The sequence below is a fragment of the Marmota monax genome, unplaced genomic scaffold (assembly GCF_021218885.2).
Source record: "Marmota monax isolate L192 unplaced genomic scaffold, Marmota_monax_Labrador192_F-V1.1 WCK01_AAM20220418_F8-fsc00080, whole genome shotgun sequence".
Lineage (NCBI taxonomy): Eukaryota > Metazoa > Chordata > Mammalia > Rodentia > Sciuridae > Marmota > Marmota monax.
Genome location: NW_026694750.1, coordinates 546,561 through 561,933, shown reverse-complemented (window position 1 = coordinate 561,933; position 15,373 = coordinate 546,561). Strand labels below are relative to the sequence as shown.

At 55.1% G+C, this 15,373-nt stretch overlaps 1 protein-coding gene and 1 long non-coding RNA gene across 3 annotated transcripts in view; one reads left to right on the top strand and one right to left on the bottom strand.

Moving 5' to 3' along the window:
- Tnfrsf8 (TNF receptor superfamily member 8) overlaps positions 1 to 15,373 on the top strand; it is a 62,261-nt gene that overhangs the window by 38,708 nt on the left and 8,180 nt on the right. For both annotated transcript variants that reach the window (XM_058572653.1, XM_046424908.2), the window contains exons 8-13: positions 117 to 269; positions 5,945 to 6,035; positions 6,311 to 6,414; positions 7,847 to 7,948; positions 8,070 to 8,123; positions 14,852 to 14,877. In XM_058572653.1, the coding sequence (XP_058428636.1) occupies positions 117 to 269; positions 5,945 to 6,035; positions 6,311 to 6,414; positions 7,847 to 7,948; positions 8,070 to 8,123; positions 14,852 to 14,877 (530 nt within the window). The remainder of the gene's footprint in view (positions 1 to 116; positions 270 to 5,944; positions 6,036 to 6,310; positions 6,415 to 7,846; positions 7,949 to 8,069; positions 8,124 to 14,851; positions 14,878 to 15,373) is intronic.
- LOC131423408 (uncharacterized) lies at positions 3,397 to 15,184 on the bottom strand. The gene is made up of 2 exons (XR_009224904.1): positions 14,771 to 15,184; positions 3,397 to 5,672 (listed from the first exon to the last, which is right to left on the bottom strand). It is a non-coding gene; the product is annotated as an uncharacterized LOC131423408 (long non-coding RNA).

Sequence of the window (15,373 nt, the reverse complement as noted above, 5' to 3'; positions counted from 1 at the left end):
AGGGGCTCCTTATTTTCTTGTTGGATAAACTCTCCTTTCTCTGTCCTCTGGGGGCCTCCCTGCACCTCCTGCTCTCCATCCTGCCCATCCCCATGAGCCCTCTCTGTGTCCCTCAGATGACCTCGTGGAGAAGGCGCCTTGCTCCTGGAACTCCTCCCGTGTCTGCGAGTGCCGGCCGGGCCTGTTCTGTGCCGTGTCAGTCGCCAGCTCCTGTGCCCGCTGCATTCCCCGCCCTGTCTGCCTACCAGGGATGGTCGTCCAGCCCCAGGGTGAGCATCCCCACTCAGCTAAGGGGTGGAACTCCTGCCCCTGAGCCTCTCCCCACCTCCAGTGGGGCAGCTGACCTTCAAACCCAGCTGTCCCTAGGTCAGGCTTGGGCTTTGCTTCATCGTAGAGTATTTGTATCCCGTGAACAGGATAAAACCCAGCATTTTGGTAGGAGGTTCTGATAATTCTTTTGTTGAGGTACTGGGGATTGAACTCAGGGGCACTTGGCCCCTGAGCCCCATCCCGAGTCCTATTTTGTATTTTATTTAGAGACAGCGTCTCACTGAGTTGCTTAGACACCTCACCATTGCTGAGGCTGGCTTTGAATTTGCGATCCCCCTGCCTCAGCCTCCTGAGTCGCTGGGTTTGCAGCCACCGCACCCAGCTTGAGATACATACATATATTTTAAATTCTTTTTCCTGGAAGGACGGGGCTGGTCCTTTCTTGACTCGTCTGCAAGGCTGTGTTAGGAGTTCAGGTGGAAGAGCATAAAGTTTCTGAAGAGTTTTCCATCTCAAGATGGTGAGCTTTGCAGGCTGCAGGAAAGTAGAGACCCTTAATGGTCATGGCAAAAAATGGGCTCATCGGCAGCTGAGAAATGTCAACAAGTTTCTAGAAAGTTGGAACCAGATGAAAGGTGGTGACAAACGGCACCAGGTGGAGGATAGCTCACCGGCTGGCTCAGTGAGGGATGCAGAAGTGAGGGCCTCCCCTGCACGTCGAGCTGTTTCACCTCCAGAGAGGCTCCCGGCTCAGGGAAGGCGGTGACATGGAGGGGCGGGAGGCGGGGACCGGCTCAGGGAAGGCGGTGACATGGAGGGGCGGGAGGCGGGGACCGGGGGCCGGGGGCTGGGGGAGCGCAGTGTGCTGTCAGTACATCCTGAAAGGAAAACATAGAATCTGTCACAGCACGGGCTTTGGCCAGGCTGTAGGACGAGCCTGAGTATTTGTCTCCTTGCAAGACGATCAGATCTTTGATAAGGACACTGAGGGGAAGCTACGGTACCAGCATGAGCCGCCACTCTGCTTGCGAAGCCCTCTTCGTTTGTGTTTGGAGGTGCACCCGTCCATAGGCCAGTCCAAAAGCAGAGCCCGCCAGCCCACACTTCCCGCCCAAGATCCAGGCAGTCTTCCTCCCCACTCAGGGAAGAGGCCCTGTGAAGATGACGTGCTAACACCTCAGCAGAAGAAAATCCCCTACAGCTGGATATTCAGCAGAGCCTTGTTGATAAATATGAAAGAGCAGCAGAGATCCTCAGACTTAGAAGGGAGGATGAGCAAGCAGAGACACCGCTGCAGATGGAGCAGCGGAAATCCAGGCAGGAATAGAAGAGAAATCAACACTAAAAACATTTACGGGAGGGGCTGGGGTTGTAGCTCCGAGGTAGAGCTCACCTAGCACGCATGAGGCACTGGGTTCCATCCTCAGCATTACATGAAAATAAAAATATATATATTGTTTGTGTCCACCTACAAGGAAAAAATAAAGTTTAAAAAATTATGGGAAAACTCAAGATCTTGTCATATCTATAAAGTGAACATAGATACTATGAAAAAGGAACAGCGAGACTTCAGAGGACACAAAATGGCCTTTAGAAAGTGTGTTTACTGGGGATCCCTTTGCCATTCTGGACAGAACTGGAAGCACTTCTGTGGACGCAGTGTCCAGCATCGCCAGTAGAGGGGGCTGGAGGGCCGCTGTGGCAGGGAGGTGCTGGCTTCTGCTGAGGCCTGTTGGCCAAGCCTGTGAGTGGGGACATCTGGTGGCACTTTGCCTTCGTGATTTTCCCAGAGTGCCTTGATGGCCTCAGGCTGGTGACCGTGTCGATGTGGCCCTCCCAGTACAAATAGCGGCTGGCTCTAGGTCTCCTGCCAGCCGAGGCATCCCGGTTCCCTCCGTGCACACCCTATCACCTTGGGTCTTCTGCCCGTTTTCCAAGGCCCTCCTGACCTGGTCACTGCCATAGGCTTCACACCCACAGTGTCACCCCAACGTTCTCTGTGCACTTGACTTGAATAATATGAGATTTCAGATCAAAGGACCAACCAAGAGCAAGCAGGAGGAATGAATTACGCACACCCAGGCGTGAAGGTGAACGTCCACACCCCTCCGTTTGGGGCTGTTACAATGCAAATGCAGCTGTGAATTTTCTTGGATAAGTCTTGGGTGAACAGATGTTTTTATTTCTCATGAGTAAATACCTGGGGTAGGAGGGTCACTGTGCTGGGCACACAGTCAGAATGTCTGAGGGGCAGTCCAAAGCTGGGCACCTCTGATCCCACCCAGCCACCTTGTTTTATGGGGGGAGCAAACCACAGAACTGAGGCTATAGCTAGAGTGCAGGGAGCCCGAGGGTCAGCTCTTAGCACTCTCCACTGGACCATACCACCTTCGTCTTAGTTCAGAACCTATGTGTATCCAGCTAAATTGCAATTGAATTTCAAGGCAAAATAAAAACATTTTCTGGTGTAAAATGTCCAGAACTTTTCTTCGTGTATCATCTCTTAGAGAGCTGTTTGAAGATCTGATGCAGCTAAATGAGGTGGCAAAAAGCAAAAGGAGAGGAATCCATGGAACCTAAAAAGCAGTGACTGTACCACAGGAGAACAGGAAGGAAAAGTCCCGGAATGACAGCATGCTGCAGGACAGATGAGCCAGATCAGAGCAGGGACAGGGAAGGCTCCAGGGAAGTGTCTCCAGGATAAAAGGGACATTTGCTGTGCTATTCATGGTTAGTAGAGTGGAACAGTCTGAGGATGTGGGGGAGGCACACTATTCTTTTCTCAACAACAACAATCTAAAAAGAAAAAAGAAAAAAAAAAGGCAGTTGGAAACTCCAGGAAAAACAAAAAGCTGACAAGAAATTTATAGTCCAAATGTGAACATGAAGATTTTACCTGATTTTGAGCAATTGCTGGGTATACAAAAAGAGAATCCATTTCACCTTGAAGGTAAGACAATTTGACAATTTAAAAATGGCTTAGGAATTGAGTATTTGGATTCAAAGAGAAGTACTTTAGTCCAGTAAATATTATCCTTTTTGTTTCTTTAGTTGGTTGGTTGGCTTTAATTAGAGCTTTATGTTATACACAGTAGTTGGGTTTATTCCGACAACCTCATGCATGCATGGAAATCAATTTCAGTTCATGATCCTCCCCAATGTCTTTTTTTTTTTTAAGTTCCTAAATGGAACCTAAAAGTAGGAAGACCCTCCCCACTCTTCTAGTAGACCCTTACCAGAGAACAAGTCAGACTACCTAGGGGGTTAGACAGAGCCTCTTCTTTATCTCCTGATCCAAAGGAGGAGAAAAACAGGGAGGGTCACTAACCCAGGGAGGGAGGAGGAAGTTACATTCCCTCTGGAGAGGGAATGAGAGGCACCCAGGGAGTCCCTCTGTGTTTAGAGGAGGGACAGCAGCTCTGCTGCTGGATTCCAGCAGGTGTCCCAGCAGCAGCTCAGACCCTGGGCTGTCTGACCACACCAGGCTGCCACTGGGAGACATGGGACTCTCTCTGCTCTCATAGCATTGATTGGGTGTAGACACGATGCATGTGTTTGGGCCCCAGAACTCCCTGTCCTCTCAAAGTAGAGCTCACTGAAGTCCAATGACATTTCAAATGCCAGTTCAAATGCTGACTTACTAATATAGAGAGGCTCTCCTAACAAATGACATCCACTTCCCGTACCCTATGGCCACCAGACTTCAGCTGATTCAGGTACCAGTAATCCAGGAAATAGGTGGAAAAGATATGCAGCATCTGTCTTGGGAGACCTCCCTAAAGAGGAGAATTCCTGAGGACCTGAGCAGCCGAAGGAGACTAATCAGGGTCCCACTGTCTCTTCTGGGTGTTTTAGGAAAAAATTGAGATGCACTGTGAGATCTTTCTGGAAAGGAGGTGTGTTGAGGGGGTTCTTTGTACCACATCAAAGAAGTGCAGCCACCAGGGCTGTGGGTTAGAGAGGTGTAGTAATGAGTCACAGCCTGTTTCAAATGTGGGCCAAATTTTTTCTGCTTCAGAAAAGCAGTTAATGGTAAGCTTATAAGAAGGTGCCCAGGCCACAGGCAGGGGGTGGTGTGGTCCAATGGAGAGAGCCCTGGGCTGGCCCTTGCCCCTCCCTGCGTCCTGGCTCTGTCTTGAGCTCTGTGGTCCTCTACATCTGTACAACATGGTCACTGGGTCAGATCAGAGGTGACCAGCTCGGAACACTTTGTCCAACAGGACAACCCAGCCACCCCTCCTGGGTAGGAGAGAAAGGAAATGATACGCTGCTTTAGCTGAACTAGCTTCAAACTGACGATAAGCCCAAGGCCAGTCAATTCACGAGCAGACATATGACAGTGTCCCACCGCTATGGCAGCTTGCTACGGGCAATAAAAGGGTCCTGATGCAGGGTGAATCTCGGAAACGTTATTCCGTGTGAAAGAAGGCAGGCACCAAAGAGCACGCGCTGAATGCATCCGTCTGTATGAGATTCTGGAACAGGCGACTCCCCCGTGGGGATGTGAAGCAGGTCAATGGCTGGCCGTGCCTACAGGCTGGGGAGGGCTGGGGGAGGAGGAGAGCCGCCAGGGAACTTTGTGGGGCTCTAGAAGTGGTTTCTGTTTCTTTTCTTTTTTTTTAAATATTTTTTCGTTGTTAATGGACCTTTATTTTTTCATTTATTTATATTCGGTGCTGAGAATCAAACCCAGTGCCTCACACATGTGGGGCAAGTGCTCTACCACGGAGCCCCATGGTTTCTGTTTTGATTGGAGTTATAATTACATTCATCAGAATTCATTAAGCTGTGCACGGAGGGGACTTTTTCATGTACATGAATTATGCCTGGGAGCTGGGGGTGTAGCTCAGTGGGTGAGCACCGTTTAGCACTTGTCTAGCATGCGCCGGTCCTGGGTTTGATCCCCAGCACTTAAAAAAAAAAATTATGCCACAATAAAGTTGATTCAAAAAAATCCCTTAAAGAATCAAGACTACATTCAAAAATTAGGGGATTTCAGGTTGTAACTGGAGTCCCACGGCCACAGTCAGCCCTCTGTTCCATCTGCCCGTCCCCAGTGGTGGGGAAGGGAAGGAAAGGGGCTTTAATGGCCACACCGGGAGGACAGATACAGAGGCACAGTGACAGAGCGGCTGACAGAAACCTGGAGGTCTTATAGTGCGGGGGAATGCTGGCGAAGGAGGCGATCCTGCTTCATGGCTTGAGGGGATGATTCAGTCCCCATCATGCCTCCGGGCTGCCTGGGCTCCTTCCTGGGACACCGCCCCTGCTTGGAGGGGAGCTCATCACGGGGGATCTGTGCTGCCAACCTGGCCCTTCTTGCCATCAAGATGCCTGTCAATCAGACCTGTTGTTCCCGGAATCCAGGTCGCTGCAGAAGAAAGCAGCTCAGGAAAAAAGTTCTAGAGGCAAACAGAGTCAGAGAGGGACAGACAGAATTGGGAAGGTCAGCGTCGGGCCCTCCTTCAAGGTTTCTCTGAAGTAAAATCAGGAGGCCCAGAGCCCAGGGCCCCCTCCTGGGTGAACACAGCTTCTCTGTTTTGACCTCTGAAACACAGATCTGCTCATCTCAGAAGTGACTACCTCCCGGCGGGTCCCCAGTTCCCAGTTAAGTCCTCCCTGGAGACCCAGGTTCTTCCTCGGCTCTGACTCCATGTTGCCTCCCACCCCACAGGTGTGGCTGAGAGGGACACCACCTATGAGCCGCGTCCCCCAGGGACCCACCCCGACTGCAGCACCCCAGGAAGCAGTGAGGCTCCTGCCAGGTGATTCTGTCCCCTCTTCTCCCTCTGGCTGTGGCAGAGATGGCACTGCCCCTGCCATGCCCGGGGGGTTCCTGGGACAGCTGGGCTAGAGGCAGAGTGGCCTGGGCTGGGTCCCCCATGTCAAGCCCACAAGCTATTCTGGGCTCTGTGCCAGAAGGCTGGAAACCTTGTCCCTGCAGTGTCCCCGGCAGGGACTTTGGGCAGAGGTTCTGGGGACCCAGGCTTTGTCCCCCTTTTCCAACTCTATTGTCACCCCTGTCTGACTCTCCCTGCAGCACGGCCCCCACCCTGAGCCCCCTGGTGGACTCCCACACCAGCAGGATGCTGCCCAGCCCCACCGTCTCCCTCCCCTCCACGGGAAAGCCCATTCTGGACCCAGGTAAGGATGGGGAGGGGCTGGGAGGTGTGGCCTGGGGCGGGGGTGGGGAATCAAGGTTGACCCCAGACTCCTGGCGCTTGACTTACAGCTGCCACTCAGCTGCCTGCGTGCTAATTACTGTTCTTTGTATGCTTCTTTCCTTTCCTTTCTGTCTTCTTCTTTTAAATATTATGCTTACATCTTTTTATTTTATTTATTTTTATCTGGTTCTGAGGATCGGACCCAGGGCCTTGCGTGTGCTAGGCGAGTGCTCTACCGTGAGCCACAGCCCCAACCTTTGTTGTTGTTGTTGTTACTGGGGATGGAACCCAGGGGTGCTCTTCCACAGAGTGACAGCCCTTTCTAGTTTTAAATTTTGAGACAAGGTCTAGCTAAGTTGTAGAGGCTGGCCTTGAACTTACAGTCCTCCTGCCTCAGCCTCCTGAGTCATGGGATTACGGGCCTGTACCACTGCACCCAGCTCCTATTCTTTGACTATTGCAAATAGGGTTTTTTTTTTCCTCACGTCCTATCCATACGGCTGTAATTGCTACTCAGAAAAAATTTGTTGAGTGACTACACGACCCTGACTAGTTGCATAATCCCTTTGATCCTCGGTTTTCTCAACTGTGAAACGGTAGCAGCATAGGCCGTGCAGGGTTGTAAGCATGTGGCGTGTGGTTAGCACCTGTGAGGCACATTGGCCACCGTCCCTTAGCTCCTGTGAACTGATAACCAGGCAATCCCTTTTAGGACTGGCAGTTCCAGCCACTGACGCTAGGTGGCGATAGTTCTCAAGCCAGTAGTTCTCAAAGTTGCGTCCTGACCCCGCAGCCTCAGCCCCCCTGGGAACTTGTTAGAGCCCCCCATCCTGGGCTGCACCCCCACATCTATACCCAGATAACAAGCGCACAGGCTCCGGGGTCTGCCTGGCCTGGCCTGCGTGGTGACTCTCCCACCCCTCAGGGTGACTGGGTAGGATGGGGAGGGGGCTGGAGACAGTAATGGCCGCTGACTGGCTGAGTGTGCTCATGCAGAGCAGGCCCCTTGCTTCTCTGAGGCGTGGCTGAGACGGCCCATCTGATCAGCGTTCCACTCCGTCCTCCTCAGTGATCCGTCCTCCCTGCCCTGGCTCTAGCCACACTGTGCCCTCCTCCACGGCCCCTAGTCTTTGTTCTTTTGAACCTCAATTTCCTCTTCAGGTTCCTTGACACCTCTAAAATGGTTTGCTCTTCTTGCAACTAGAAATATCAATCAGCTTCCTGGAGCCAGGTAGGGAAGGCGGGATCAAATATAGCTCTGGCTTGGGAAAAGACCAACGACTGTTAGCCACAATGGAATCCAAGTCCCAAGAGAAGGAGGAAGTAGTCTGTGGCTAGTCCTGTGTGGTTGTAGTGAAGGCCCCCAGCTCAGTGTTCTTGGGCAAAGAATAAATGACATGTCTGTGTTTCAGGACCCATGCTCTTCTGGGTGATCATGGTGCTGGTTCTGGTGGTTGGTTCCACCTTCTTCCTCCTGTGTCACCAGAGGGCCTGTAGGAGGCGATTTCGGCAGAGTGAGTGGAGGGGTCCTTGGGGACCTGGGAAGGATGCTTGCCCTGGGCCAGCTTGGCCGGGGTCCCTGCCTGTCCCACGCTGTGGGAACAGTGCCCAGCCCTCTTCCTGATGTCGTTTCAGAGCTCCACCTGTGCCACCCAGCCCAGCCCTTCCCGCCCAAGCTGGAGCCTGTGGGTAAGTGTCCCACAGCGCCCCCTGGGTCTGGGCTCGGGAGACTGGCCTCCTCCCAGCCCAGCCCTGGCCCATCTGTACGGCCTCCGGGGTCACCCCTCCTTTCTCTCCAGCCTCGTCTCTAATGGGGATGTAACGTGGAAGAAAACTGGTTGTGGGTTGGGCTGGGGCTCTGGGTTGTGCAGGGCGCTGGTGCGGACCAAGCCACCGTGGCTCTCACCCTCCCGCCTGGCCCCCCTGTCCAGACTGCCCCCCTTCCTGCCCTCCTGAGCAGACCCTGGTGGGGCCCAGGTGAAGAGGGCAGCCTGCAGGCCGAGCCCAGCGTTCACCCCTTACAGGCCCCCCTCCGTGGCCTTGGGGAGTTGCCTAGTGCCTGTGCCTCAGTGTCCTCGCCTGTGAAGCGGGGACAGTGGGGCCCACTGGGAAGGCCGCGTGGGAGGCAATCGAGTGGCCTCCTGAGCACTGCGGAGCCCAGGCCCACGGGCAGCACTCGGTTGATCGCTGGGGCCTCTTCCCACAGGAGTCCAGGCCTCCCGGGTCCCAGGTGGCTTGACCCCTCCCTGGTCCCTGCTCTTGTCGCCACCCAACCTCTAGGCTGACCTTCCAGGCAGCAGTCAGGGCTCCTGACCCCTCCCCCCCGGGCCCAGGCAGGGTTCATGCAGCTTTCACTGGGACCGGGGTCACCTCGTGCCCAGGGCCCCCTGGGTCATCTCGTACCCAGGGCCTCGTCTCCCTGGGCAGCCTCTCTGGGCAAGGTCCTCCTTAGCACTCCATAGGCATCAGCTGAGCACCTACTGTGTGCAGGGCCCTGACTCTTGGGCTCTGCATAGACTGGGGAATTGCCTTGCTTCCTGGCTTATGAGGCAGCTTCTGGTGACCTGGTGGTGGTCGATCCACAGGGAGGAAATGAGGCTCGGAGGGTGGGGGACAGCTGGCCGGGGCACTGCTCCTTGGGAATTCTGTCCGGCTGCTGTAGGGGCCTCAGCGCTTCCTGCTGCTTCCTCCCCTCAGCTCTGTCCACCACCCAGTGCCCACCCAAGAGCCCAGTGGTCTAGAGACACAGCCACTGCCCCTGTCCCAAGAGTCCCCCAGGACCCTTGGGAGCCTGGGAGTGGGCCGACTCTTGACCTGGGCACAAAAACACGGTCCGCCGAGGCTGTTTTGAATCCGCTGAGTTTCCGACGTGAGCTGCGCTGCCTCTGCAGGGGCTTTTTGTTTTGGTGGTTTCAAGCCTGTTTCCGTGAGCTGTCGGGCTCCGTGTCGCATTGAAACTGCCATTTGCTTTCTTGACATTTTTCTAGTATTAGACTTTCCATTGCCGTCAGTTTGTTTTCTTCTTTTAAACCTTTGTGAGAGCAGTTTTGTTACAAAAAGAAAAAAAAAAAAAAGGCCCAAAGACACCTCCCTTCCCTTAAGAGGCCAAACCTGAGGACCTGAGCCCAGACTCAGCGGGGGACAGTCTGACTAGGCCCTTTCTGGCCCCCTGGCTTCCTGTGGGTCCCCCGGGTCTGGGTAACCAGGCCTGAGAAGGGAGGGGTTGGCAGGCAGCAGGACACAGGTGGGCACAGACAGCGGGCGCCACTCTAGCCCCCGGCCCAAGAGCTGCGGAGGAGCCCCCTGATATGCTCGCCGTCCGTCCATCCTGGAGCAGGCTCTGTGAGGGATGGCATCTGTCCTGGCTCTCCAAGCTTTCAGACCAGTGTCACTGTGGGGATGGGCCAGAGAGGAGTGGATGGGACTGTGCTTCCCCCCCACCCCCAGGCACATCGGGGACTTCTCCAGGGGCGCTCTCCTTCCCTGGGGGTCACGCTCCATCCCTGAGTGGCCTCGACTGTACTGCCCGTGTCCCGGTGACAGGCATTGGCACAGCACACCCTTGATCTCCTTTGACACCTGCAGCAACCTGTGAGGCACCTACTCCCTGCAGATGAGCAGCCCAAGGTGCAGGAAGACGTGGTCACCTTGCTGAAGGCCACCTGCTTAGCCAGTCCCAGGCTGGTTTTTGGGGGTTTTTTAATTGTAGATGGACGCAACCTTTATTTTGCTTATTTGTTTTTTTATGTGGTGCTGGGGATCCAAACCCAGCGCCTCAGGCATGCTAGGCACGCGCTCGGCCACTGAGCCCAGCCCCAGCCCCCAGGCTGGGTTTCTGATGTCACCCTCAGTGCCACAGAGCAGATGATTCTTTGCTGTGGGGACTCTTCTGCACGTCATAGGATGTTCAGCAGCTCACGAGATGACAGTCACATCCCCCAGTTGTGACAACCAGAAATGTCTCCAGATATTGTCACTAGGCCCCCCGTGGGCAAAACTGCTCCTGGTTGAGAACCCCAGGTGTAAACCTCTGTGTTAATGAGCCTCCTCCCTCCCTCCTGGGCCAGTTTCTGCCTCTCTCGGTCAGGGTCACCCCAGGTGCTCAGGAAGGGTGCAGGCTGGGGACCCAGCAGATGCCCGACTTGGAGATTGTCTGGGGTCTGCTGTGAGTGGGTCAGGCCTTGGGCTGGAGGATGTCAGAAGCAATGCCGGCCTTCCAGGGCATCCTGCTGGGCCGCCACCTGCCCCTTCCTGGAAGCCGAGGTCTGCCAGGCCTCTCCCCTGTGAGACTGTGTCAGCAGCCAGTTCTTATCAGGTTTCGTTTTCTTCATTTGTACATTTATATCCAGATGGATTCCTGGATTTCTGTTTGATTCAACGTGCTGTCATCTGTCATGATCTGTTAGTTACCACCATTGTAACAGACTGCGAGGTCACTGGCCCAGACTGGGCAGCCCCCTCAAGCTGGCTCCTGTGTCCTTGTGTGACATGCCCCCCATCTCTTAGTGATTTGGACACTTTTTTAGGGGGAGGGGGTACTGTGGATTGAACCCAGGGGTCTACCACTGAGCTACATCCCTGAATCTTTATTTTTTATTTTGAGGTAGCAGCTTGCCAGGTTGCTGAGGCTGGCCTCCAACTTGCAATCCTCTTCCCGAAGCCTCCCGAGTCACTGGGATTATAGGCCTGTGTCACTTCTTTTTTTGTTGTTGTTACTGGAACTCAGGGGCACTCGACCACTGAGTCACACCCCCAGCCCTATTTTGTATTTTATTTAGAGACAGGGTCTCACTGAGTCGCTTAGTGCCTCGCTAAATCGATGAGGCTGGCTTTGGACCTGGGATCCTCCTGCCTCAACCTCCAGAGCTGCTGGGATCATAGGTGTGCGCCACTGCGCCCGGCATCACTTATAAGAAACTCCTGGCTGATCTTGTCCCCTCCTCCCTGAACCCCTCCTGGGTCATCTCTCCAAGGAGCTCCAGGTGTGGACCTAGGGACGCCTGGCACCAAAGCCTGGCGGGGCCGCTACGCCTACTCCTTCCTCGGGGCTGCAGGAGGACTGTGACAGGGACGGGAGGGACCCAGAGCTCTGACACCTGCGTCAGGACTCATTGTGCTCTTGGCGCTCGGCCCACTGAGCGAGCAGCCTTGGGATGCCACGTTCTTGTCCCCAGGTCACTGCTGCACAGTGTGACCTGGGCTTGGCCCCCGGAGGTTTTCTGGGAAGATCGTGGTTATTCCAAAAAGCAAGGAAACCGTAACTGAGCCGGACTGAAGCTTTGTGAAATCTGACCTCTGCCCTCGGCAGGATTTGCTTTGGGTCTTTATCAAAGCACTTGCGGGTTGTCACAGGGCTGCAGACAGAGGCCAGAACCTTCTGGATCCTGCCTTGTTACCTTGTGTCATTTGACACTTGTTTTCAAGCGTCTTCGGTGTCACCTGATGGTCTGTTTTTCCACGAGGTTGAGGCCAGCCGTGTCAACACCCCGGCTTTGTGCGACCCACTGTGTGCCAGCAGCAGCCTGGCACTTTCCCTTGGTCACATTTTGATCAGGAAAAAAAAAAATTCTGAATGCACTTCACTTTTTGGAGGAGCGTTAGATTTATGGAACATTGAGAAGGTGGCTCAGGGTCCTCCGAGCCCCCCACAGGAAGGCCTCCCTGCTTAGCATCTCACACAGTGTGTCCTTTGTCACTGTAAACAGTGGCGTGGTCTCCTTGTTGTTAGTGACACCCACACTTCATCACACTCACTTGGCTCATAAGGTGCCACCACCCCCACCTTTAGTCCTCTCATCGCCTCCCTCTGGTGGCCCAAGGCTCAGGCTTTCCTTGACCTTGGTGGCCTCGGCAGTTTGCAGGCGGTGGCCAGGCATTCTGCAGGATGTCCCCGTCGCTGGGCTTGGTCTGATGTTTTTCTTGCAGCGAGACCGGGCTCTGGGTGTGGGGGAGGAAGTTCACAGAACAGAGGGCCACACCCAGGGTCCAGGGGCTTGGTCTGACTTAGCCCCGGTCACTGCAGGCTGAGAGCCGCCCGACCTTCATCAAACCTTCAGGGGCTGGTAGGTCTGTCCCACTTTCCAGATAAGGAGACCAGGCTCAGAACAGTGAAGTAAGCTGCTGCCGTCGCCCAGGTGGCCCCGCGGGGTGTTTGGCTGCCTTTCAGGTGTTTGTTAAGTACCCGCTGTCCTCTGCCTTCTGGTTCTCTTTAGGACTTCCTGAGGGTGTGGTCCCCAGAGAAGGTCAGTTGGGCCAAAGGGCTGAGGTTCACCACAGATGGCTCTTAAAAAGATGAAACCCTTTGGGCACGGTGGCCCCCACAAATCCCAATAACTCGGGAGGCTGAGGCAGGAGGATTGCAAGTTCAAAGCCAGCCTCTTCAATTTAGCGAGGCCCTAAGCAACTCAGCAAGACCCTGTCTTTAAATAAAATATCTTAAAAAGGGGTTGGGGGTGTGGCTCTGGGTTAAGCACTCCTGGGTTCAGCACCTGGTGCCCAAAAACAAACCAACCAACCAACCTGTTCACAGGGCATGGGCATCTCTGAGAGCCAGCTGGCCACCTCCTCCCCAGGCCGAGTTGGTTGCTTCTGTTTATTTTGTCTTGTTACTTCGGTACACACTTTTTCTCCTGGCCCTCCCCAAAGCCTTGGCAGCAAACATCAGCTGGCTGTTTACAAAATTCCAGATTACTCTCAGGAGAGGGCTCCGTTGACATCATTTTTTAAAATATGCCTGAGGCCAAAGAGTATCAAAGTCGTGACTTGGCAGAGGATGGCATCCCCCTCAAGGTCCCAAGCTGTGACCTCCAGATGTGACACCCCCCACCCCCACCCCTCCCCCCAACAGCAGTTACCAGGAAGGATACGTCGGTGGGCACGTGGGCTGCATTGAGACTCTGCCTCGTTATCTTTGAGCCTCAGTCTGGCCCATTTCCCCGCCAGACGCGGTCCACTGCTGACGGGCTTGTACACGAAGCCCCAGAAGCACGTCCTAAAGCCACCGAGGGTCCTGCTGCACGGCCACACTGCAGTCAGATTGGCATTTTGTCTCGTTGGCTGTTTGGTTGGCCTGCACAGATGTGTCGGCGGGGATTCAGGGCTGCCGGGTCCAGAGGCAGCGGGCTGACCTCTAGGCAGGTGGGCCCACTGCACAGGCCTGACAGCACGTTCTAGGTCTCTGCGGGTGGCCTCTGTGGGATCCTTCAGGGCTGTGCTGGGCCTGGGTGGCCTGCTCTGTCATGGACTCGATGGCAGGTGCCCCCCTGTTTTTCTTAGCTGGCCAGTGGGCCATTAAGTGTCAGGAGATTTTCAGCCATGACCCGGCCCCTGGTTCACGAGGGAGAACACCAGAGCTGGGGGCCCTTTAGATGAGGAGGTAAGGGTTGTGCCTGAGCCAGGTGCAGTGGTGCACGCCCACCATCCCAGTGGCTTGGGGGGGCTGAGGCAGGGGGATCAAGCGTTCAAAGCCAGGGCTGGGTTTGGGGCTCAGAGGTAGAGCGCTCGCCTAGCACGTGCAAGGCCCTGGGTTCCATCCTCAGCACCACATAAAAATAAGTAAATAAAATAAAGATATGTGTCCAACTACAACTAAAAACTAAATATTAAAAAAAAAAAAGTTCAAAGCCAGCCTCAGCAACCTGGTGAGGCCCTGTCTAAAAAAATAAAAAGGGCTGGGGTGTGGCTCAGCGGTAGAGCATCCTGAGTTCAACCCTTAATACCCCGCCTCACACACACAAAACCAAAGTCAAGGTCATGCCCAAGACTCACTGTTTGGCACCTCCTGAGACCACACAGGGTGGCTCGGGAGGAAGTAAGCCACTGTCCTCCCCAGGCCGGCAGCCCGGGCTCTTTCAGGCACATGGAAGATGAAGTGGATCTCGGAAAGGTCCTGGGGGGAGCTGGCTCCAGGAGCCTCCGTCAGGGCTCAGCTAAAACCCTCAGGGTCCATTGTCCTCCCTGTCCCTTGCCTTGAGGTCCTCTAGGGGGCTCTGCAGGGCACTCTCAGGATTCTGGGCTGTCCAGCCCCTAGAGGCTGCAAGGTGGTGGCAGCAGCCATAGGCACCTTCTAGCCAGCAGAAGCCTCCTGGGCTCAGGTTGGGGCGTGTGCTCGCCCTGACCAGCCGTTGTGCCTGTTGGGGTGTGGGGAGTCGGGCAGGGTCCAGTGTGCTAATTGGCTTAATCCCTCCAAGTGAGAGTAGTATGGAGGGGAGGTCCCCTGGGGTCCCCCAGGTCTCCAACTCAGCTGAGCATTGGGAGGTGACCTGACCCTGAACCCGCCACCGTGCTCCAGACTGAGGGCCTGAGCCCTGGGCTGGGAGTCAGCACCGCCCACCTACCTTGCGGGAAAGCTGACAGGTGGGGGGGGGGTTGGTGGCCGCCCCCTCCTGGCTGAAGCTGCTGTTCTTTGCTTTTTGCAGATTCCAGACCCAGGAGGAACCTGGCAGTAAGTACCTCCCCATACCTCACCCAGCCCCTGGGTCTGACCTTTCCCATCAGCCTGTGGGTTTGAGGGCCGCGGGGGAGGGTCGTTCCCTTCTCTCCCAAGTGCCCAGAGTTGGGCCCCTTCGGGGAGCACGGAGCCTGGCAGGCCGGGCCAGGGACGAGGGCTCCACCCACAGCAGCCTGGGCTCCTGGCACAGCCGCAGGGGATTTCCAGAAGGGCTTGCATCAGGACCGTCGGGTCAGGAGAAGGGCTCGGCGTCCCACTGTCCTCCACTCCTGGGTCTTGAAGACCTGAAGCTAGATGGCAAACCAGCAGCACAAACTTAAACTCGCCACCTACTGAGCACTGGCTGCAAGCCGGCCACCTGCTTTCTAAAAGTGTCTCGGGTGCTCGTGACACTCAGGAGCTGCTATGTTGTCCTGTTTCACAAAAGGGACACAGTGGCCTGGACAAGTTAAGAGGCTACTAGTCAGGGCTCCATGAGGGCTTGAGCCTG